Below are 24,045 nucleotides of genomic sequence, written 5' to 3' on the forward strand. Positions count from 1 at the left end.
GAATTTTGTAGTTTAACCCTACCACCATTCCTCACATGCATGATCCTTTCTTGAAATTCAGTGTTGGTCTCTACTCCTCCACTAACAGAACAAAATCTGGAGTTAACACAGTGTGTCTAATAAAAACATGGTTTTATTCCCTATGAGTATCCCTATTGTCTCTTTGCCAACCCCCCTATCTCTATACATTAGAGATATATATTGTGGTATCTGTAAGAAGCATTTTGCTGGATGTCTGCAGGATTTCATATCCTTAGGGTGGAGACCATCAGCCTGATTTTAGTCACATTTATATTGGATACAAAACCAAAATCAAGTCTTTGGTTTCTATTGAAGCAACACGGACTTAATGTACAAGAAAATAAACACTTCGTAAGCCCATTCAGTTAATACCAAGGACTAGTTATTTCTGTAAGTTTGCAGGATCAGACCCAGTTTAGTCTTTTATAATATTTTACAGGTTTTTTTGTTATTTTATATATAAATCACTACAACTACATTGTGATAGTATATATGGTCATTAACGTGAATATACACATTGATCAATCCATAGAAATATTAACACATGCATAAACATATTTGCCTATGGATATTAACAAACTAATAGTCAGCTTTATTTTAGGAGCAAAGCTTTTTACTGATGTAAATGCAGTGACACAGTTGGACATAATAGTCACCTGCTATGAATTGCCAGATTTTGATTGTCCAAATTGAAGTGGAACAATATCTTATTAAAAAGGCAATGCAATACTTGAAATTGCAAAAGGAGAAAAAGTTCATATAACACTATAGTGTATATCTGTCTAATTTGGAATATACTGTTAGATCATGCATAAGCTTGAAAAAAATATATGCTTTTCTGGTGAAAATGGACTTTCTGAAGTTTTTGCCATAGACTGTTGGATAAAACATTGAAGAAGAATACTTATAAGTGTTATTTATCTTATAATCTCTGTGAAACACAGCATGTTTATTTATCAATTTGATAACATTCTCTTTAATTCCAAAGTGAAATGGCATTTGGTAATGAAGTGATTGTCATTTTAAAACCCCTTTGTTTTTTGAGGTGCTATTGTGTATATATTTTTTTTTTCCCCTTTTTAAGTGTAATGCCTATAGTATTACTATGTCAAATTCAGATGAATCATAACAAACAGCATTTTCACAATGGGAAATGTTAACATGCTACATTCCTTTCTTTGGAAAAATAAGAGAGATGATCACAGAAAACACATTTTAATTTAATTATATCCTTTAGGTCATTAAAGTGATGTAATATGCATGTCAGTCCTCTTTTCATCCACAGATTACTTTAATCCTTCATGTGCATTTTTTTTTTCCTCTGGCTTTCTTTCATATTTGCTTTATTTTGAAATTGCATGCTGTCTGGATTATTTGTGCATGACCTCCACATTAATTTCACATTGAATGTTTACATACTCTGAGAGATTTTCATGGATCATTTATTCTACCTGTGCATTTTTTTTTTCCTTTGTTTTCAGTTACTGAACTTTAAATATGCTTGAAATGTAAAAGTGGCATGAAACTTCCGTGACACAAGTAGACAACTATTTTAATATTTTCAGTACCTAATTTCACATCTTTCAGAAATACATATTCTAAACCACATCTTATGCTGTGCTTCCAAAATGTAAGAAAATTAATTATGTTCTGAAACTCTAAATCTATTCCATTTCAGAATTGGAGCCCAATACTGGTTATATTTTATTCAAGCAATGACAAACACATGAAATTGGTCCTTTAAATGAGTTAAGAAGGTCTCTGCTCTCTTGGAGGTGATCACTTGCAAAGTCATGTGTCTGGGCATTGCATATGTTCAGTATAGGAAACAGTGTAGGACGTTGTCTGATGGACGACACAGACCACTTCAGATAAGCACTATCTGCAGCTCCATATAAGTGCCCTCTGGAAATACCAGCTTCTTTCAATTGACTGTATAGGGACCCTAATTCCTCATTTAGTATCTGAAATAGATGTCCCAAGCAGGCATATCCTGCTTTTACATAGTACAGTGCCATGAGCCCTTGCAACTATCTATAAAGTCAAAGGTTTTATCATGTAAAAAACCCAATTCCTTCCATATTAATTCCCCGTTTGAAGAATTAAAGAAATATAAGTTGCTCAACATGCAATGAAATACTGCTTATCAGCAGAATTCCATCTCTAAATCACATAAAACTAAAAGCATATCCAGAGGAACGTAATGAGTAAATACATACGTATAAAATAAAACAAAGTATTTTTTCTTAAATTATGAAAAAAAGGCATTAAAACACACTTAAGAAGTTGTCAATTAAGAGGCCAAATAAAACACTATGAAATCAGCAACAGTTACAAGAAAAGAATATTTTATTTTAATTGGCACAGAGCTGAATTCGCATACCTACTACAAGGAAATCAAAGGCTTCTGCTTCCCTCTTTACAGCCTATTCTTTTTCAGCCAGTTAATTAATTCTGTGCACAGTCTGCCATGATTAAAGATGAGTGGCTTGATCTCAAAGCATGCTGAGCCATCTGTAGCCCTTTATCTGAACAAGCCAAACACGACAGTTTCCAAATAAGGAGCTGAAGGTTGTGATTTGAGACCTCTGTAATCAAATCGATCCAGTCTCCAGGGGCTTTGCCTTCAACCTGCAGACCTCACTGCAACCACTTCTGATTCTTTGCAGCCGCTTGGTTTGGACTGATTTGAGTCACTACAGTTCTCTCCACTTTTACAAACTAGTTGTTTTGTCAGCATGAGTGTGACAACAATTAGACGTCCCTGTTTTTGCCCCATGCCTTTTCTCCTTCACAGTCATTCAATGACAAGCGTAAAAAGAACTTCATCTTTTCACGAAAATTCCCATTCTACAAGAGCAAGGAGCAGAGTGAGCAGGAAACAAGTGATCCAGAACGTAAGTAACCTCTTGGAGACGATGTCACATGCAGCAGCACATAAAATGGGTGACACGCATGATACCACTACCCCACACATCTAGGCAAATAGTTGTCGTAGGCAGGCAGGAGAGGTATTACTACTGTGACCAATGTGTGACTGCAGTTTGGATCCAGCTGGTCCTTCCTTCCCTGGAAACATCATTTTCAGAAGAATAAAACAGTGACCTTAACTTTTGGAAGAGCAAATGCGGTTCCTCAAAGTTGTTGTGGCACCTGTCATAAATCCAAACTTGTCTCTGATTAAATATTCCCAGATCAGAACTGGCTCAAAATAACACAAACGTGATTTCTTTCACAATACTAAACTAAATTATTACCTTCTAAAAGGTCTGCTCTAATCTCTTTTTTGCCTTTGACATTCTCCAAGTTGATTGCCATGGGCAGCTTCACTGAAAGTTTGAAAATTAAATGAAGCATTCATGCTAACACTTACTTGAAGAAGTAAATCAGATCTTGGAATGTGTATCTCCCTGGGCATTTACTGCTTCCTTAAATTGTATAGAGAACCAGCATTATTAAAAATATATGCTGGTTCCAAGCCCAAATATTCACTTTTTTTTCTTAATAATTCTCTCCTAAATTTATCCGGTGAGAACCATTTCTGGGACTTTATTTATTGGGTTGTTCCTTTTTCCTCACAGCTCCAAAAGCCATGTATAACGGTCACTGCCTCTTTCATTGGCTGTGTTCCCATAGAATATGGGTTTAAAGTTGTTTCAGAAAGAAAAAGCAGGGATCCAGATTGCTTAATCAACATGGTCAGTCATGGTAGTATCCATTTCAACTCCACTGACTTCTTCCTTCCTCTTCTGCGGCTGTTCTTCCTTTCTCATTGCTCTCTCTGGGGACTTCCGTGCAGGACATCCCCGGATTAGGTGACGACGGTTATGGAACAAAGACTCTGAGTAAGTTCCCAGGAATGGTCACTGTAAATCTTCTTTTGTTTTGTTTTGTTTTGGCTTCTGTTCCTTCTCTGAGGACCCTCCACTCCTAGCATGCACAAGATAGAGTTTTATTTGTTACCCAGTTGTGAATGCATTAAAAATGTTTCAATCGTTTTGTTCTGCATGACGATATTAAATAACATACAGTGTATCAAGCAGACGCTTTCTCTTCTTTTGTAATAACACCTTTTGTTTCTGACAGTATGTTATTGTTCCCATCATGGCAGTTCTGTAGAGTAGCATACCTAGAACTCGTTTTGCTGCCTAGACTGTTCTTTAGAGCAACAATCCCTCCCTCTCCACCTCAAGGGAAAGTTAAACAATTTAAGTTGATCACATCCTGAGGAGATCAATAGAAAATTATTTTATGCTGTTGCTTCTGCATTTTCAGCTTTTTGCATGGGACTGTTTGTTACTTTGCTGGATTTTAGATTAGTATTTGTTATTAATGGAAGAAGTCATTTGCAGGCTAGAGAAGACCATTCCTTCACCAAAGCTAATTCTGGACCCATTTCACCATTAGCAACCTATTCTCTGTCATGCAACCTTAATCAATTTATTTTTCTGATGCAGCAATCCTGTCTCAAGACTTGGCATTGCAGAATGTGTCACATGTCAGAAGCAACTTAGCTTCCTCGAAAGTTAGACTAGAAAAATTGTATAGAGTGAAATATTTGCAGCTGATTTCTATATAAATAGCTGCATTATATTCTGTATCCAGATCTACATAATTTAAAGAAAATGACACTTGCATGTGTTTGGCTGCTTCTTCCTCAGTTCTTATTCTTTCTCTTAAGCACCAAGTAATTGGAGCAATGTGTGTGAATGTTAACGCTGCATTGCCTACTGTTTTGTATGTGCTTTTTAATTGACATGCACACAATTTTACAGATTATTCCATTTATGACTGATTTGTTGAAGGGACACTTTAATGGTTTAACTTCAAGCCATAGAGTAGCTCACAATTTAAAGATGAAAGCTTCATCTCTTGTACGAAGAAGAACAGTTCTGCAAGACTAGTTTTGTCAGTGATAGACAGCAAATGTCACTGCCACCTGAATTTTAACCATTCTGCTACTTTAAGTGTCACAGCAGCTCACTAGCAACAAATGCAGATCCTCCCCTGCCTAAAGAGAAGTAGAGTATTTCTGATCTGATAACCCTCCTGAATACCTGTGTCCTTACAAAGACAAATCTCCAACCATTTGAAAGGAGATAACTGAATTCTGCAAATTGCTATGGGCAAAGTAGCACAGAGGTATTATATAGGCTCTAGTTTCTCTATTAATATTACAGCTAGCTTCCAATTACTGACACACATCCAGACATTCCTGACCATCCAAATTTCACTAATATTCAACTCAGATATGCTTTTTAATAACCGTTATTATGAAGGATATTTGTTCTTGTTTAATAAATTTCTTCAAGGTCCTGTATAGCATATTAGTTTGAGACAACCATTTTTAACTTGCTATGAAATGTCTGAAAGTCAATATACTGTTTTTTTCAAAATGTAAGTTTAATTTTTTAAAGCTTCTTACTAAGCCCAAGATCAAAGTTTTCCATTAATATTTTTATCAGATATCATCTCCTCGCATTTCTGCTACTCCAGTAACCCCATCAGTCCCACTCTATGAACCCCAAGCCATTAGACTGGTATGTGGGGGAAACACACACATTGCAGAGAAGAGGTGGTCTTGGCACTGTTCCCATAGTCATCCTTCATGACATCCATGCATGGTCTACTCTGGGTTCATCCCAGGGGATTCTTGGCTTTTATGAGTTCCTTCTTTCACTGGGAATGTTTAGAGGCAGTTGCAGGTGAGTGTGATCAAAGATGGACATAGGTTAGCAGTTTAGCAGGAATAGTTCCAATGCATTAATGATGCACGTTACTGATAGTGCAGAATAATATGAGCAGACACTCAGGTTTCATGAAATTACTCAAGACGTCCAGTAAGATGCAAGTGGATCATAATATACTTTGAAATTAAGTTATCTGAGATGTTATTAACTGTCTCATCAAGAAAAGACATGGCTTTGCCAAGACACATATCACTAGCTAATACATATAGTCTCTTTCTGAAATGCCATACGAGAGAAAGCTTTCATTTTACCTGCGTAAATTATCTGAGAGTTTTCAGGTGATGTCACTGCATAGTTTTTACTTCCTCTCTGCGCAACTCTCTTTGCATGACTGTGGCAGTTCTTTTAAGTTTCTGCAGCTCTGTGGTGCTTGGTTATGTTCTTTAATTTGCTGTACTGTTCTTGCAGAACATGTTTCTTCTAATGCCAGCGATAGTGAAAGTAGCTACAGTAAGTTACTGCTTTCATTAGAGTCCTTTTACTTTGCATTGCTTGTTCTGTTTGTTTCTTTTATTTTGTTTCTCTCCTTGCTACTCTTTTGTTAATGTTAAAAAGACGGATGGAGCAAATGGCTTGGAATTCAAATTTACAAGCACATCTTGAGTACAAAGCTATAAAAGAAAACTGGCAACCTTTATAAGAAAAGGGAGAAAGGTTGTTATTTGGGATGTATTCTGGGACATAAAACCAAACCTGGCTTTGGGTAGCCTGTGAAAGTCAGGATTATTTGGTTTAGGTACAAGAAGTTTATTTCAACAGGGAGGGGGCAGTTTCTTGATGATCTTTTAATACTAAAATTACTCCATAGCTGTGGTCAAATCTGCAAAAGGCATCCTCTTTACAAGGTCACAATTTTTACGTGCATTTCTACATGCCTGTATGAAGGACTAGGAAATAATCCCAAAAATTTGTTGAGCCCTTAATTTTGGCAGTACAGATTTCCTAATGCATATTGAAGTCTTCAAAAGGTGACTTCACCCCTTAGGCACTGCCACTGAATGTCACTGATTCCCTATAAGTGGAAGTCCCAACCCTGCAACCTGATTTGGTTTGAATTACAGACTCCATATGGTCATATAGCCAAGAGCAGATTGTACATTCTAGGTAATCATTAGTAATACCAAAAAAATTAACCAATATAACTATTATTCTGGAAGTGCTGAAAAGCAAAAAAACCCAAGGCATTAAATAAATGACTGGAAATGTAATAAAAGGTAATTAAAATGATAGATTGCTTACTAAATCACCCAGTTGTTTCATTTTTTCAAGCCATTTGCTTAGCAAATCAAGTTTTCCACCAGTCGCTCAGCACTTGTGCTAAGCACCCGCATACATTCAGGTAATCATTGGTGTCATACCTCATATTTACTAGTCTTGATATAGCGCATAGCAGTTGAGCTCTGTTAATAAACACTGGTTTCAGTAAAACAGCTAATCTTATGCAATTCAGTAATGGTAAATTAGTTTGTATTCTCTTGTATTGCAAAGGTTTCCTTTGAAAGCAATTGCCAGAGTCACAAGAAAACAGTAGGTGCTCTTGAACTGCCAGGATCCAATTCTGCACTGCTTTATTTTTAGTGTCCTCTACTGAGAAAGAGAGGAGGATTTTATGTTTGAAATATAAGATGCTTTTTCCTCCTGACTTTACAATCAGGAATGAGTCAACAGGTTAAATTTTCAAAAGTTTGCATGAGTCAAATCTCCTCCAGGTGTGTTTATTTCAGGGTGAGCTCAAGGTAAAAGCCCAGAGGAGAATCTAGGCTGGTAGCTGACCACATCCCATGCCTGATGAACTATCCCAAACAGGAGACTTCACAAGGGTGCCCAGTTGCAGCCAAACATTTGGGGCAGGTCCACAAAAGCTAATTCCCAAATTTCATCATAAGACAGGCCAGGTAGCCATTTCCTTGTTGGCTGTGCAATAGCTTGAAACAAAGTGTATGTTTTGAGGTACAAGAAAGGGGATAGAAATGGTTTGGGGAAGTTGGGACATAGATACTTGGAAGGAAAAGTAGTGTTGAGGTAACAACGCCATGGCAGGCACTCTCCTTCTAGGGTGGTTTCCATCTGGGCAAGCTCCTGTCTCACCCCAGCAGCATCCAGCCTACATCCTGTTGGCTGGAGCTCCCCATGCATTACTGGTGTGTCCAACAATTGCTGCCTGGTGTAGAAGATGCAGGCAGGACTTCCTTCTCTGCCCATGGGAGAGCTATGCCATTTAGCAGCAGAGGAAGCCAACTTTAGGTTATGCCAATTGAAAGCAGCTTTAAAATCCAGGAGCTGGTTCCCAAAGGGCCTAATTTAGTTTGCGAATGATTCATTGGTGTGTGCTGATATGACATTTGAAGGCATAACCTTGGGCAACCAGCAACTTTGGTCACCAGCTTTTGGAAACTACTGTTTCAGATGGCCATGATGGCATGTCAACTCTAGCCTGACTGTGTCTTCAGTTACCACATGGCCATGGTATATCAGCATATCTCCTGTGAGGACTTAAAGCCCTCCTGAATCCAGCTGGTTACTCTCTGCATCTCCAGGCTACCCTATGCCAGCAGTACGTCCCATTGCATGGCTCATTACAGCAAATCCCCCCTAGAAAAATAATTACTCGGGAGCAGAGAAGAATTAGAAAGAGGAGAGCGAGAGGTGAATGGTCAGAGAGGTCAACAAATTGTGAGGGCATGGAGATAAGATTGATGAGGCCTGCCATGAAGAAGGTGTCTTATTTCACTGCAGTTCTGACCTTCTGGGACTGTTGAGAGAGGACACTGCACAGTAGAAACCTATCAATACCTCTCATGTGGGAAGAGTAATTATTAGACCTAGTCTGTGAACATTTCCTAAAGACGTATTCCTCACTGCCTTCTAATTTAATTGTTCCTAATGAAAGGAAAAAAATACAGGGTGAAGCTCATTCCTGGCAGAGTAAGACACCATGCAGTTATTATTTCTGCTCTTCTGTTTGCATCTGGGTAGCTGGGAACAGGGCCTAACGTCAGTCACCACCACAGAACCAAATTATTTTGCCAGGACACCATGTGTGTTGACTTGCAAACTCATCTAGTCCTCAGTCTGTGCACTGGTGAAATGGGGCATACTAGGAGAAGAAGAAAAAATGACACTGAAAAATGCATGGGGAGCAAATAGAAAACTGCTGGAGAGCTCAAGGGTTTTGCATGGGGTTGTGACCCTGTCCCAGTGCCCCTTTTCTCTTCTGTTTCCCAAGCAAATGAGCAGGAAGAAAGGAGTGGTCTGCCCCACTGCTTTCTGAATTGTGGGAAACCAGCAATTCACACCTTGGCCAGCACAAAGAAAAGTGTGTGGGTAAGAAATGACTGGCAAGTGCCACGCATTCTCCTGCAGACGTTTATATTTGTCCCTATAAAAACAGGCCAGTTGGAGTCCAGAGTGACGGGTTCTACATTTTTTCTAGTGGGTCTCTGGCAATTGCTTTAACGTGTTTCTCTAACTTTTGCTTCTCACGATGAGCATTTTAGTGAAAAGTAGTAGTAGTAGCTAGTGTTGAAACCTGTACTACTTGATCATTCCTAGAACCATTCCAAACCAGGGGTACAACTACCCAAAGTGATATTGAAGGCTTCTGAGAGCTGTCCAGGCTGTGCCCTGGACAGTGATTAATAGAGGAGTTACAAATTGACTGGGCTTTTTCTAGGAGATATTCTGATGCATTCATATTTATTTAGAAAAATATATTGCTTAAAAATTTGAGTATCTGGCTGAAGTATTGCTCATGTCTTGGGCTTGGGGGTTAAAAAATCAACTTTTCTACAGAAGTCAGATACTTTTTATTTCAAAATAATAATATAATTGAAAGTCCTCCTACGTGGTCTCAAGAGAAAATTCTTTGACCACTTCTTAGCAACAAGGCTGTTACAGGTAGTAAACATGATTTCTCCTGCCAGTGCTCTCAACGCTGGGTTTGTAATGAGCAAAAGAGCTGGAGCCAACAATGGGATTTTCTTTCTCCCAGCAAATAACCTTCAGCTCCGTTAACTTCAGGGCGAACCACAAATACATTTGACAGCAGAATTTGGCCCTTTATAAAAATTAGAAAGTATTTTTGAGCGAGGAACACATGTTGGCCTGATCTAAAAGGGGCTGAGCTGCCACACAGCTGCTACTGCGTCATATTGGCCACGCTAATATGAAGGCTATAAGCATGTTAGTTGATTTGCACCTGTTCTCAGCAGTAAAACCAAGAGTGGTATATAAAGTCCTGGTCTAGCAGAAAATTGTTCTTGTTGTGATAAAGATATATACAGCCAACTTTGACTTATCTCTGAACCAGCTAATCAAACCATGATTGAAAGTTTATTTTGAGTTCTGTAACTTAAAATGTTCTGATTTCTTCTTCAAACCAAGCTTGTAAGAACGTATTTTTTATCGTGGACTCATCAGTTTTTATTTTGTGAGACATGATTTTCATAATGGCCATGAATTTCAAGTCTCTCTACTGCATATGTGTGGTATGCTCTTACACGTAATTCAGTAAAGGTTTTTATAGCTGTCATCAAAATTACACACACATTACCACATCTATTTAGCCTAATTGCATAATTGGTTGTGATTGCACCAATTACCTAGAGAGGCAATACATGACTAAAAGTTAAAAATAAGGAAAATTGTTAGAAACAAAGATTTTTACCCTCTCTCAGCAAGTCACTCTTGTAATGAGATTTGAAGACTCAGAACAAGGTTAAAGGAGTCCTGATAATTATGTTAGGCCACTGATTAATTAGGACACCTACGCTGGCTCTTACACTCCCCAAGGATTACTATATTATTCAGGCACACTCAAACTGGCACAAGTATTGAAGTCTCATTTTCTGCCCTCCCAAGCTATATTGATCTTAAACATAAAGTGCCGATAGACCACTTTTCAGTCATAAGTTCATTCTCAGACTACTGATGATCCTTTTATGTATTGGATTTACAGTCTTTCATAGCTATCAACATATTTCCAAAAGTAATGTGTTTACTTACAAAAACAGAGGTTCAGGAAAGGGATTTTGAGCCAAATAGAGGTTAGGATATTGACTGTCCGGTGCAGTCCGTGCAGATGAAACAAAACAAGAAATTGATTTCTCCAAGATCTTGCCAATCCAACACAGGTAATCCATGTTAGCCCAAAACCAAAATGCATGGTGACAGAAAAATAAGCCTTCTTTGATTTTAGATCCAGCTGAGCAACAAAATTCAGGCAAGGGTTCAAAAATAGAATTAATTTGTCTCATCTACATGTATTTCACATGTGTATTGATGGTAACTGCCACCATTAGTCCAGCTATTTTAATGAACACAAAAATTCCCTTTGATTTTTCTAAAGTCATAAATAATTTTTACCTGTCTTCATAAGTACTACTTTTTTTATTATTCCCTGCCTTAGAACCCTTTACAGATTTTTTCATTCACAGCCATTAATAGGATGCCAAAATCCATGGATTCCCACAGCATAAGGTACTCGATGAGGGTGGGCGTTTGGTTACACGGTGGCTGCACCACAGCAGCTCACAGCAGCTCTCCTGCCCCGTCACTCACATGCTGGGTGCAGTTACACCAGCACTGTGGAAGGTCTGGATGCTCTGGCAAGACAATAGGAAATGGGGCCTTTTTATGGGTTACATGAAAAAAGCCTGATATCTGCCAGGTCTACACCAAAACTGTGATTTTGAGTCTTTCACAGACTCTCTGCCATCTAACCAGAAAGGGAAAACAGAGGCAACACCTTAAATCCATTTTAGGGCTACTCCTCTGAAACACCATAAAATCTTTTAAAAAGTTGAAATTAGTAGTCCTTATGAAAGTCATCTGACCACACAAAACCTCTCAGCCCGGTTTACAGAGGCTGTGCATTATAACAAACTCCAGGTTATTCTTCTCTTCCTGAGCACAAGAACTCACCAACAGGCAAACCAAGAACAAAGGGAAGCAGAGCCATAACGATCCTCGGAAACTGAAAGCCCTCCAATAATTTTACTTGTAAGAATATTAGATTTAGGAAAGCTTCCTTTTTCTTTCTTCTCTTTCCTTATCTTCTTTCTTTTCTTCTCTTTTTGACTTTGTGGAATTTTACTGAAGAACAAGGGATCATGACAAAATCCTTTGGGCTTTTTCTTTTTTCTCTTTTTGTTTTGTCTGTTAAATTTCACAAAGATTTTCCAGATCAATATAGCTAACCTGTGCTAATTAAGCCGTTAATGTTGGTGGTAAATGAGGCTTAGTCAAATGATCAATAAGAGTCCGTGTCCGGCTGAATTTCACACTGTGCCTCCCACCTCAAAGCCATCACAAGGTTATAGCAATCCGACTATTGATTGACTCTAGAGCTCTTCATTATACTTAATACTTTATGGACTACTGCAAAACCGTGCAGTACTGAGTGAGTAGAGATCGTTAAAGAATACCATCTGGTACAGTTAACATGCAGGTTAGCCTCTGAGACTTACAGGATTTTGTCTGGACAGTACTTGGAAGGATTTTATTCACATAAAAACTTGAGCTTCCTGAGCCCTTTTTCCAGAAAAGAAAAGTAGTGGAAATGGTGCAGCTTTCCCCCACGCTCGCACTCCATGTTGAGCCTGAAACTCAGTGCTGAAGAGCCTTCACTCAGGCAGATATCTATCTTTAAGTCCCTGTGTCTCACAGTCAGCCTCAAAGTTTCTCCTTACTTGCTGCAACCCTTTCCAATGGCTTAAGCTTCAGCACAATTTGAGTGCTTCTTTGCCTTCAGTCTGGCCACAGTTTCACAAGACTTCTGTGAAACGACAGGCTCGTTTGTCTCCATAGCCCATACCCGACTGACAGCGTGGAGGTAACGACAGCTTTAGCATGTGAACGTGTCTGCCAGGGACTGGGCAAAACAGAAGGTAAAATCTGTGCTGTCTTATTTGTGCTGGTTATAATTTGCCAAAGCCAAATACTAGCCCACAGAAAAATTTTTAAACAATAGCGTCGGAGTTATTGGCTATTTTCCTTCAGTTGCTCTTGTCACTGCCACTCCCATGGGATTCTACTGTTTAAATGCAGATGTCTGCATCTGACCTCGCTGTTTAAATGCCATTATGGGACAATGGAGACAAACACACCCTTCTGACTTTTTCTTTCATCCCGAAGTAGACATCTAAAATAGGTCAGATGACTCACGTCTTAGAATAAGCAGTTGCGTATTTGTAGGCACCCATTGACTCCAAAGGGTACCTAGGGACTAGCTTAGACATAAGCAGTCACGATATAGGTTTCTGAAATTAGCTGAAATGAATCCTCTTCTGCAGATCTGTATGCCATTGAAACAAGTATTTTCAAGTTTAAGATTGTATTTGTATAAACAGGCTCCCCTCCACACGCTTAGTACATGATGGCTTCATCGTCCACCCCAAGATTGACTTTCTCAGGCTGGGGGAAAGCATAACCTTGGTTCCTGGGGGCTGGAGGGCACTCAGTGCAGGAGCATCCTCATCCAGTCTGGAGAAGGAATTGTTTCATCTCCAGGTGAATGGGACATCCTGAGTTTTATATCACCTCCAAAATTCCCGGAGAAAGGGAGAATCTGATGTGTGAAACCTAGTGTAACGATAATTCTAGGTTTTTAACTTTGCAAAAAGCCAAAGTTAAGCAAGGGATTACAGTATCAAACATTTGCAAATAGAGAAGAAAATCCATTATCCACACTCCTCATATGTTATGTTGTCTTGCCCTCAAAAGCTGTCTAATGTCTTCCTTTCATTAAAAATTATGTTTTCTCCTTTGCTGCTTCAGCACTATTGCTAGGTTGGAGTTGGCCCTGCCTGTTTCTCTCTCTCTCCTAACACATCAGTACATTTTTTAATTTGCTTTTTCTGTCATTGTCCTTAATTACAACATTATTTTTACTCGAAAAGCTTTCTTACACATTTCTCACAGCTGTCTAGATAATATACCACAAAAAAAAAAATCTATCAACATACCAGATTCATGGGGTGGGAGTCAGCTTAAGACTAAACCATAAAAAGTTTTGTACCTTCTTGGGAGCTAGGCATTGCATCCAATACAAATCTTGTTAACATAGTTAATGGAGCCTCAAGAGTGACTCAGATAGCAGTCAGACTACTTCAGGGTGAGGTGTAGGACCCTCTAAATCCTACCTATAGCATCCATCAGGTGTCAGGCAGCACTCTTCCCCTGTATGTGCACACTTTGGTTTGGCAGGAGCCCACCAGAATAATGTAACACAGACTCAAGTGTGTGCAAGCAGATGAAATGAAGGCAACCCTCTCTATTTTATAAAGCACTGGTACTCCTTATGACACTCTTTGTTCTGTAGTATCTAAATCAGTTGCAAAATCCCATCTGTGGATCTTCTCAAAGACATGAGTAAAAATAAAATCATAATTTTAAACTTTGCTAAGCCTAAATCATATTTAGAACCTGCCAGAGCCCTTAAGTGGTACCAAGTATGTGACAGTGACCCAGAAAGAGAAATGGTTCATGCAGTAGGTTGAAGAATCCTCCCCCCTCTCCTCCTGCACTCTCGTAGAGGAGAGGACAGTGATGCATCGGGGCTGTACATCTGCACCCACATCATGGTCCAGACAGTGCTACTTGTTTCTCATGGCAAATTTCTCTGCTTTAGTTCCCTGAATGTCACCATGAGGAAACAGCACTGTCCTAACAGGAGTGGAGGAAGGATAAGTGCATAAAATATGATGCTGTGAGATTTGTGTTCAGGGAAAGGATAAGGGTCAGCAAATAGGTCATAGCTAGATGTCAGGCTGTGAATAAAGTAGACTATGGAGGTTATGCACACAAAGACGAACAACCAAAATGTATATATTCTGAGAATAAAAATTGTTCAGTTTAGGTAGCTGTGGATTTGCCCTGTAGCAGCACATTAGGGCCTTAACAATCAGACAAGCAAAAGAATTGCATCTTAAATTTCTGCACTACCCTTGTAAACAGCCTTGCTATCAAATCAAAAAATGAAGACTTATTGCCCATCATTGAAAAAGCCCAATTTCAGCAAAGATAATTGAAACATGTAGCAGGGGAGGGAAGGAAAAAAGTGCTCTCTGCACTTTGAAGTTATGAGGGACTTTGGAATGGTTCAGGTGAGAGCATTACCAGAGAGAAGTGTCGAAACCGATCTGTCTCTATGTGAAGCATTTTATCAAGCTTTAGTACTTGATGTGTTGCTTGTCAGCTTCAATCTCTTCTCTTTCTTCTCTCATCAGGAGGCCAAGAAGACTGCATCCTTTCTTATGAACCTGTCACAAGACAGGAAAGTAAGTTCCATCTGCTTTTCTGTCACTCTTCCTTATATTTTTCATTTCACATGTTGGGGGACAGCAGAGCAGTAAGTCTTGCTGTGCCAGCCCCAGATTCTCTGTGGCTCCTTTTGCTTGGCCACTCGGTCTATCGCATACAAAAGAAATGATGTAAGGGTCTCTCTCGCTAGCCCCCGCTTCCTAGCGTTCTCAGGACTCTCCCCAATATGCTCTCATGGCCTAATACATGTACTAATAAATACATTAATCAGTCTACAAATTATTGATGCAGATTTTCTAGATTTACTGCAATATTGTTGCATGGGAAGCCTTTATTACTTTCCTTCTCATGTGATATCTGCCTCTAACCAGGGTAGATGAACCTACAGGAAGGCAAACCGAAAATGGGAGCACACCCATCTGATTTAATGGGGGATGCACTCATATAACTGAGGAGAAAAAATCCTACAATCTCCTTTCCATGCCTCATGAGAGAGTCCATCTGCAAGCATTTGGGAGTGGCCTTGTTGAGCAACAGCAAATACATATACTTCCACATAGTCGTTTGACTACATGTGCATGCACCATCACAGAGCTCTGCAAAATGAGTGGTACTTGTTCTGTTTTCCTTATCCATGTCAATAAATAAATTACCCATCAATAAAATGTACACCTAAGTTTTCACTTCATACAAAAATGCAACAACTCTGGTTTAGTGCATCTTTGGAAAGATTTACTGTTATTACCAGTAAGATCATCAAAATGTGCTTTTCTTTTTGTTGTTCAGTTAATTACACCAGGCCGGTTATTATACTGGGTCCTATGAAAGATCGGATCAACGATGATTTGATATCTGAATTCCCTGATAAGTTTGGGTCGTGTGTACCGCGTAAGTATGATTTCACTCCTCGTTCTGCAGCTGAGTGAGTTGTATCCCTTGGTGCCATACATTAAGTAAATTGCTGTGAAAGCAGCATCCGTGAACTATATGTAGTTTGGTTTCTCAAAAGCCATTTTTCCATTGGACAAAAAAGCTGAAAGGAACAAACAAAAAAAAGATTGTGATTCTTCTGGAAAGAATTTCTCAAAAGAATTGTCTCAAAAGCTGTAGCATTTTTTTAAACAAGGAACCTTCTAGCCACTAACTCAGTTTACTCATCAATTAATCTGTGGTTTTTTAAATAAGATAAAAGTTTGAAATACTGGTAAAATGTAAAATGTTTCAACTCAATTACACAGCATCCACCAATAAAAATATGGAGTAATCTATGATTTGTGTGAGATCTAGACTGTCTAATCTGAAAGCGATATTGGACCTTGAATTAAGCCGAGTGTTTGTATCTTGGATCATTAAAGCTTGCTGCGTGTTTATTTCAAGCCCTGATTGCAGTCTTACTTCATTTTAAACTGTTGTCTCTGCAAATATACCAGCTTAAAACTGCTAGAGATGAGATTAGTATCAGGCTTATAATTAAGGCTAAATTAAATTGATGAGATTGCGATTCATTTTATCTCTGTAATAGGATTAGATTTACAATCTGGAATGCATTTTGTATGTGAGGTTTGTGTGTGATCCTGAAACTGGAATTCTGGTAAACCCTAATTTTATGTTAGCCGGTAAGTATTGATTGGAGGTAAACATCAGAAGGTGTTACTACAAAAAGACAGCTTTATTGTCATAACTCCATTGAAAACAATATGTAGTAGCCACAGATATGCTTCCAGATGTGGAGCACCTCCACTTACAGCGGACCCAGCATCGTCCGCTGGGCAAACCTTAATTGCAGCATTTTTTGCAAGAAATATTTTTACAGACTTCTTGATCTTCTGTCTTTTGTTTCATGCAGATACCACACGGCCAAAGCGTGACTATGAAGTGGATGGGAGAGATTATCATTTTGTCATTTCAAGAGAACAAATGGAAAAAGATATCCAAGAGCACAAATTTATAGAAGCTGGGCAGTACAATGATAATTTATATGGAACTAGTGTCCAGTCTGTGAGATTCGTGGCAGAAAGGGTAGGTTGACACTAGTTTTATTGACCATGCAACATGATCTGGTTTGTTTCCACTTTGTATCTCAGACGTGATTCTTCTCCCAAAACTATAAAGTATCTGCAAAACAGCATCCTAATATTTATAGGCTTTATAATGACTCCACAAGTGGAGTCTCTGACTTTGAATGACAACATTGTTGGTGCTTTCTGTACATGGATGTAGTGCCATCAATTCAGGGATCTAACATAGCGCCTCAGGTACACCCCAAAACAACCTTCCCTCTTCCCTCTGTAAGAGAGGTAAATAAACTTATCTCACTTTCACAGAGGAGAAAGAACGAAGCATGGAAAGATTAAATGACTTGCCTCAGGGGACACAGGGAGTCTTTGACACAAACAAGAACTGAATTAACCAGTAATAACGTAGACATCCTATTACTTTTATGAACTGATTTTCCTCATCTCTGAAGAAAATCCTCTCCCCCCCACAAAGTTCATCCCAGTAAAAAGTTTGTTCCCATATCTCCAGTGTATATTTTATATTAGCACCAAAGCAAAGGAAAGAGCGCAGAGAACTGGAGCGCGTGCCCTGGGGTCCCCTTCCCTGGTGTGCCAGTAATGGCCCCATTCCAGGGCACCATGTCGCTTCCCATCTTTTGGGTGATCTGCAGCAAACTCTGCAAAAATAAACACATCCTCATCTGTTTCCAACAGGGCAAGCACTGTATACTCGATGTGTCAGGAAACGCTATCAAACGACTACAAGTTGCACAACTCTATCCCATAGCTATCTTCATTAAGCCTAAATCATGGGAGCCTCTGATGTAAGTATAAACTCCTTCAAGTGTTTTATTTTCAGGGTACAGTCTCAAGTGGTACAACACAGGTCTTGAGTCTACATTTTGCCTGTCCTCTAAAATCAGTAATAACGAGAGGAAATGGGAACAGTGGAGACTTGCTCTCCCTGCCTGCCATCCACTGTAGCCCGGCATCTCAAGGAACAAGCCTTTCACACTGGGCCATGTGGACTTACGTGCTGGACCATGAAGGAGTCCCTGCCAGTGCTTGGTGTACTTGTTCCAACCTGTGCAGCAAGTTCACCAAGGACTCATGCGGCATGGCTTCTCCCATCCAGCCTTGGGTGCTCTCGGGGTGTAGAGTCTGGTCACAGGGGGTGAACCAGAGGGTAAACCTGTGTCAGATTTGCAGTGTGTGCCTCTTTGTCAGCCCTTCATTTACTTGAAGGTCTGTAAGAGGATAGGCAAGGACCCATGGGACTGGAGAGGGGCAACATAACACTTAAAGAAGGAAAGAGAAGGCACCAACTTCATGCTGTCACAAGGCAACCTAATTTCAATACTCAGAAAAACACTGGGATCCAGGGAACAGGTAAGCAACTCAAGTATCATAACTGAGAGGATAAAAAGGTTCAAAGAGGCAGCCAATATATGTGCATCAAGAGCCAATCAAATCAATCTTTTTTCCTTCTTTCATGAGATGGATATCAGTAATTGTATTGGATCTTGATTTTTATTCTGGCTCCATGGGACATTCTCAGTAGCAGCTTAGGGAAATATAGTCCAGAGGGAATCACTAGAGAGCATGTGCACAACCATAGTCAGTCACTGAAAATGGCACTGTTAAACTGGGAGGGTAACAGAAATCCTGCAAGTATATTTCCTGAGCTGTGTCCCTATTTGGGACTACTTATTATTTTCGTTAATTACTTGAATGATGAATTGGGCAATACTTTTGTAAAGTTTGTGAGTAACTCAAGGCTGAGCAAGGTGGAAAGCACTAAAACTCAATGTAAAATCAGTAAGATGAAATTCAGCACAGACAAAGGAAGAAAATGAAATGCAGGAGTACAAGCAGGGAATAATTAAGCTGTAGCACTGCAGAAGAGCATCTGGCGGTTGGGATGGATCACAGAGGAATATCAATGGGTGGATAATGTGGTTGCAAAAAAGGAAACTGCCACTGTGGGCTATATTAACATCAGTGTAGTATAAGGACACAGTAGACAGTTACTTTGTTTTATTGGAGATGGATGAGGCCTCAGCTGGAGCGCTGGCCTGGTTCTGGGTTCCACCCTGGAAGTGGAGGAGGAACAGGGGTTACCTAGTGTCGAGGAGAGAAGGCTGAGGAGGAAATATGGAAGTGATCTTCATACTGGTTAAAGCTCAGGATAAAATACATTGTGATCAATTGTTTTCCATGTACATTTATGGTAATGTAAGAGTTATCAGCTTAATTTGCTGTGATGGGGATGAAATTTTGAACGCTGTGCCTTCCCCTCACCAAAGGCTCTGCAAATGCCAGGTGATGCCATAAGTATCTGTTACACAGCTAAAACGTAGGCATCCCCCCTCCTATGACAGATGCGTATCTGGTTACGGTAACAGTGTGCCCACAACCACTGGGTGACAGAGCTGGAGGATGCTAACATGCCCCATCCCATCAATGCGCATCCTCCCTGGCCCTGCTTTTTGGTGGTAAGGTTGTTGCATGTCCAGCCACATTACAGGGAGCGATGCACAGTATGTGGTGCTTGCACAGCCCCATCCTGAACAAAGCCATCTTGGGTTGGATGACTTCTTGACATTTCTTCCAGTCTACAATTCAATTATATTCTGATTATGTTGCTGTATAGAAGGGGAAGGGTAGTCTCATAGCCTACCTTCAGCATTGATTGTTTTAAGATAGATCTTAACCTACAGTTTTCCCTTCCATAAAATATTTCCATTATTTGTTTAATGCTGACATTGCATCTGGAGGGATAAAAAAAAAAAAAAGTAAATAAAAGTGGCCATTAATCTGAAAAATACATTAGGCAGAACCAGAAATGTGGCAATAACATAAAGGCTTCATTGATTTGATGTAAGAACAGCAAATCCTTGAACAGATTGACTGAAAACTGTTATGAAGATGCAAAATATTATGACAATCATCCTGTAATTAAACCAAAGTAATGCTAATATTTCACTTAGGACAAAACAAGTTATGCAGAGTTAGCAGAATTTTTCTTACTGATAAAAATCAAAGTAAGCTGGTTTTCACTGTCCAAATCTAAACCTGCCTCAGTGTTGACAGTATGGTAGGGTCAAACAAAGTGAAATCCATTATATAGTTTGGAATTCCTTGTTGTGCAAATACCCTGTGGAAGACACCCTTAATTAGAAATCCAAACTTTCATGGGACAGCAGAAGTCCTTATATATCAGTACTAGTTTGGGATTTTTTGCAGTAACATGGCTTATATAAATAAATTATGTAAACACAATACAACTCCTGAAAAAAAAAAGACAAAAATATAATTAATTCAGGCACTCTAAAACAGTCTATCCCCTGCAGCCTGCTCTCCACAAGTGATCTTTTTATCTAGTTAATCTATCTAATGTGCATTTATCTTATCAAACAGTATCCAAAATTAGTTTCTAACAGAAATGAGAACTCTTTTAATATAAACGGTATCATCCTTTTTAAAGAATTGTCTTGAGAGTAATGACATAATGCTGAGCCCCTTTCTTGTGAAAATCATTTATTTTATTTAGTAATGAAGCTAAATCACTCCGGGTCTGACTAAACAAATACATACTCTGACATAAGCGGTAGTGAGTTGTAGGCTGTGCATAGATGAACAGATATAACACCTTTCCAACAGATACTATTATTTTAGTATGGAGAAGTTTAACATGGTGAACCAGTGCTCTGTGGGAACAGAAAGAGGACATTTTTATGACAGCCTAACTCTGTTCACTCAGTCTTTTTTATGTATGTAACTACTACAACAGAAAAATTATAGGTTTATCTGCCATAACTACTCCTGTTCATACAAATGAGTTGAAAGTTAGTGTAATAGCAAAGTAAAACCATAAAAGACAAAAAATTGCTAATCAGAAGATGCAGAGAGACAAAGTCAAAAGATTTAACTTGCAGCAAAATTAGCACTTGAAGTCTAATTCTCATTTACGCAGATGCTCCTTTGCACCCATCTGACAATGAAGGTAAGAAGAGTGAAGGGAGCATAAATTAAGCTGGCACCTGCACTAGAAACTTGGTTATTGCTGGTTCTCTGGAAATACCCTACTAACACTAATGACCACAGCAATGGAAGACCATAAGGGGCTATTGGATGTAAAAGCAGCCGGAACACATGGTCTGAGCTGGATGTCTCCTGATCCTGCTTTCTTCAATTAAATTCAGTCCTGGCAATCAAATTGCTGTAAACAAACTGCTCCGTCATCCTGCCCTTCCTTCTCCCTTCCTTCCTTCCCCACCTCTACAGGACTCCATCTTACAGGTTTAATCCCCGAGGCATCCCTGTTGGTACCTCTCAATCGGCCTCTTTCTCTAGAAGAAGGAGGGATCATGGGGATGAGAGCTGGAAGTAATGAAGAGCCTACCTGGGTGAGGTCTTCACTGGGAGAGGAGAAAAATGTGCCTGGAGGGACAGCTCTTTGCAAGCACTTTGAATTCACCAACTGTGCAGGTCCCTGGCTAGGAAATAAAAGATTAGAAGGGACTGTGGTTTGACAGCACTTTTAGTTCATCACGAAAAATGGACATCATGGTCCTCCCCCTTCGCCATCCTCTCTCCTGAAGGCACGGGGTGGGCAGAGGCATGAATACAACTGGACCAGTTTTATACCCCAGGCAAATCTACAACCTGAAAATATAATGCAAATTTCTACTTATTTCAAAGTACTTACTATTTTAAATGCTTGTTTATGTTTTTATTTGTATTTTCTCCTGTGATATTCAAAGACCTTGAGGAAGACTCCTCAGAAATTTACCAGAAATAGTTCTGGAAGGAGGAGGATATTGTTAGCACTAGAATATTGGCTGAGTGTCCTTAAGATGAAAATGTTAAGTTTGCATAAGAATTTGCAATGGTATGTCCCACTTCAAGACAGAGTTTTGGTTCAGTCGCCTAAAGATATGTTCAAGTAGGCATAGCTGATGAGAAGCCCACCTGAACTCAATTAGATAGCAATTTTCCAATAAATGGAATTAGTAGTATTACAAATTTAGCAGCATGACACAGATTGGCATATATTAAACCTATTTATATAATCCACAAATAACTGTCATAAATTTTGAAAGAAATCTTTCTTATCCTTCATTTTATAAACCTGCTTTCTGCATTGCATTGGTACTTCCAGAGAGATTTTTCTAAGCAGTGTTCCCAGTTATATGGTTAGTTATATAGATAGACAGCTTTAAGTAATTTTTAGAAATACCTTTTTGCATCCTGGACACCTTACAGGGTGTTTTTCAGAAGCCAAGTAGAAGTTAGATGTAGCAAGTTCATACTGTTGTGCACTTCATAGATCATTTTTTTATGCACCATCATGCACATAATTTCCTACATGCATCACCCATGTCATACTGTATACAGTCCATTACCACATAAGCATATGATTCAGTGCAAGGCATTAAATCAGATTTATGTAGAACACAAGATACTTCCTTCTCTTGCTTTCCTAGTTGCCTCAGAAAATTTCCATCGTGTTTTAAGAAAAATGAATCCATGCTGTGAAAAAATGCTAGGAGAAGCAAACTCTATTTATTATTGCTAATTAATTTGAATATCTGTAGGCATGTATGTGTAAGGCAAGTATACAGTGGTATTAAAAGCTGAGCATGCATGGGCAAGACAACTCATTTCTTCAAGTTATTAAATAATGCTTCGGTTGAAACAGAAATGCTTCATCAAATAACAAAACATTGACAATAACAGAATGTTACTGACACTGTCTATGTTTTTACATTTATCGGTACGCTATATGTTTTAGAATCTACAAGACACGCTTGACTGGGAATCTTTCTAGTTAATCAGAAAGGACTGGAACAGAGAACATAAATAAATAACTCATCTTAACTCTTCCTGCTGGAAAGACTCAATTTGATTTCTCATGATATCCGGAACTCATGCCCCCACCTGAACCAAGAAGTGTCCCTGGCAGACATGCTGGGTCCTTCTGGGGCTTCCCTACAGGGTTTATAATGTCTCTGGGATTCCTTCTAGGGTCAGGAGTCTCAGTGTGCTGAATCCTGCCTTTAATCATGATTTCACTTCATATCCCCAGCCTCAGTCAAAACCGGCTTCCACTTCAGCAGTTTGGACATTCTTATTCAGCTGAGAGAGCCAGCTGTGGGCCTGGGAGATAGAGAGGTTCCTGAAGGAGCTTCAGCTCTGGAGGAGTGCTCTGAGTACTCAGACCTTGAGACCTCCTGGCTCCCAGACTTAGCCATGGGTTCCTGATGCCACAAGTCCATCTCAGTTAGCAGTTACCAGATTTGGGCCTCATATTTTGTTTGGGAATGTAGAGTAGTGAACCCAAAATCAAAGTTTAGTGGAGAAATGGGAAATAGTCTGGAAATGTAGGTCTATACTACATAAGAATGAAATTAAATTTAAAATACTGAAACTGCCCATGAACTGATGGAAGAATTTCCTCGCTTGATTCTTGTACCGATCTCAGTCCATCTGTGATTCAGTTGAACGTATCTTTTAGAAAGCTGTTCTGGTAAGAATCTAAACTTTTTGATGACTTCCTCTGTGTTTCTAGGGAAATGAATAAACGTCTTACAGAGGAGCAAGCGAAGAAAACCTACGATCGAGCAATTAAATTAGAACAAGAATTTGGAGAATATTTTACAGGTATGTTTTTATTAAAAAACAATTTTTTCCCAAGGTATAGTCTCTTATTGCAAAACAGTTGGATCAGGTCAGTCTCTGGCCTATCAGTATAGTGTGCATATCAGTATAGTGTGCCCACAGTAAGGGGCTTGGGACTATTGTTTCCCTGAAACTCGAGGGTAGTTGAGGCATTCAACTCCTCAGAATTTTGATGCCCTGAAGGAATAGTTTTGCATTAATTTGATTCCCTCTCTGACCCAAAACTGCTTTTAATGAAATCAGAACAAATGTTGCATCATTGCATTTGTACAGACCAAAGAATTCCTCACTAGCTCAAGGCAAGGGCTCAAGCTACGGATCGTAGGAGGGAA

General features: G+C 39.2%; 1 protein-coding gene across 1 annotated transcript in view; it reads left to right on the forward strand.

The window, feature by feature from the left end:
* Window positions 1-2,818: 2,818 nt before the first annotated feature.
* The window catches only part of LOC104081369 (disks large homolog 2-like), a gene marked incomplete at its 5' end in the record, with an annotated part of 22,110 nt that continues 883 nt past the window's right edge, over window positions 2,819-24,045 (forward strand). The window contains 7 exons of the mRNA XM_009584093.1: window positions 2,819-2,918; window positions 6,180-6,221; window positions 14,999-15,049; window positions 15,819-15,920; window positions 16,879-17,051; window positions 17,744-17,853; window positions 23,604-23,695. Of these exons, the coding sequence (XP_009582388.1) occupies window positions 2,819-2,918; window positions 6,180-6,221; window positions 14,999-15,049; window positions 15,819-15,920; window positions 16,879-17,051; window positions 17,744-17,853; window positions 23,604-23,695 (670 nt within the window). The remainder of the gene's footprint in view (window positions 2,919-6,179; window positions 6,222-14,998; window positions 15,050-15,818; window positions 15,921-16,878; window positions 17,052-17,743; window positions 17,854-23,603; window positions 23,696-24,045) is intronic.

This window comes from Fulmarus glacialis, unplaced genomic scaffold (genome assembly GCF_000690835.1).
Source record: "Fulmarus glacialis isolate BGI_N327 unplaced genomic scaffold, ASM69083v1 scaffold5938, whole genome shotgun sequence".
In the NCBI taxonomy this organism is placed as follows: Eukaryota; Metazoa; Chordata; class Aves; order Procellariiformes; family Procellariidae; genus Fulmarus; species Fulmarus glacialis.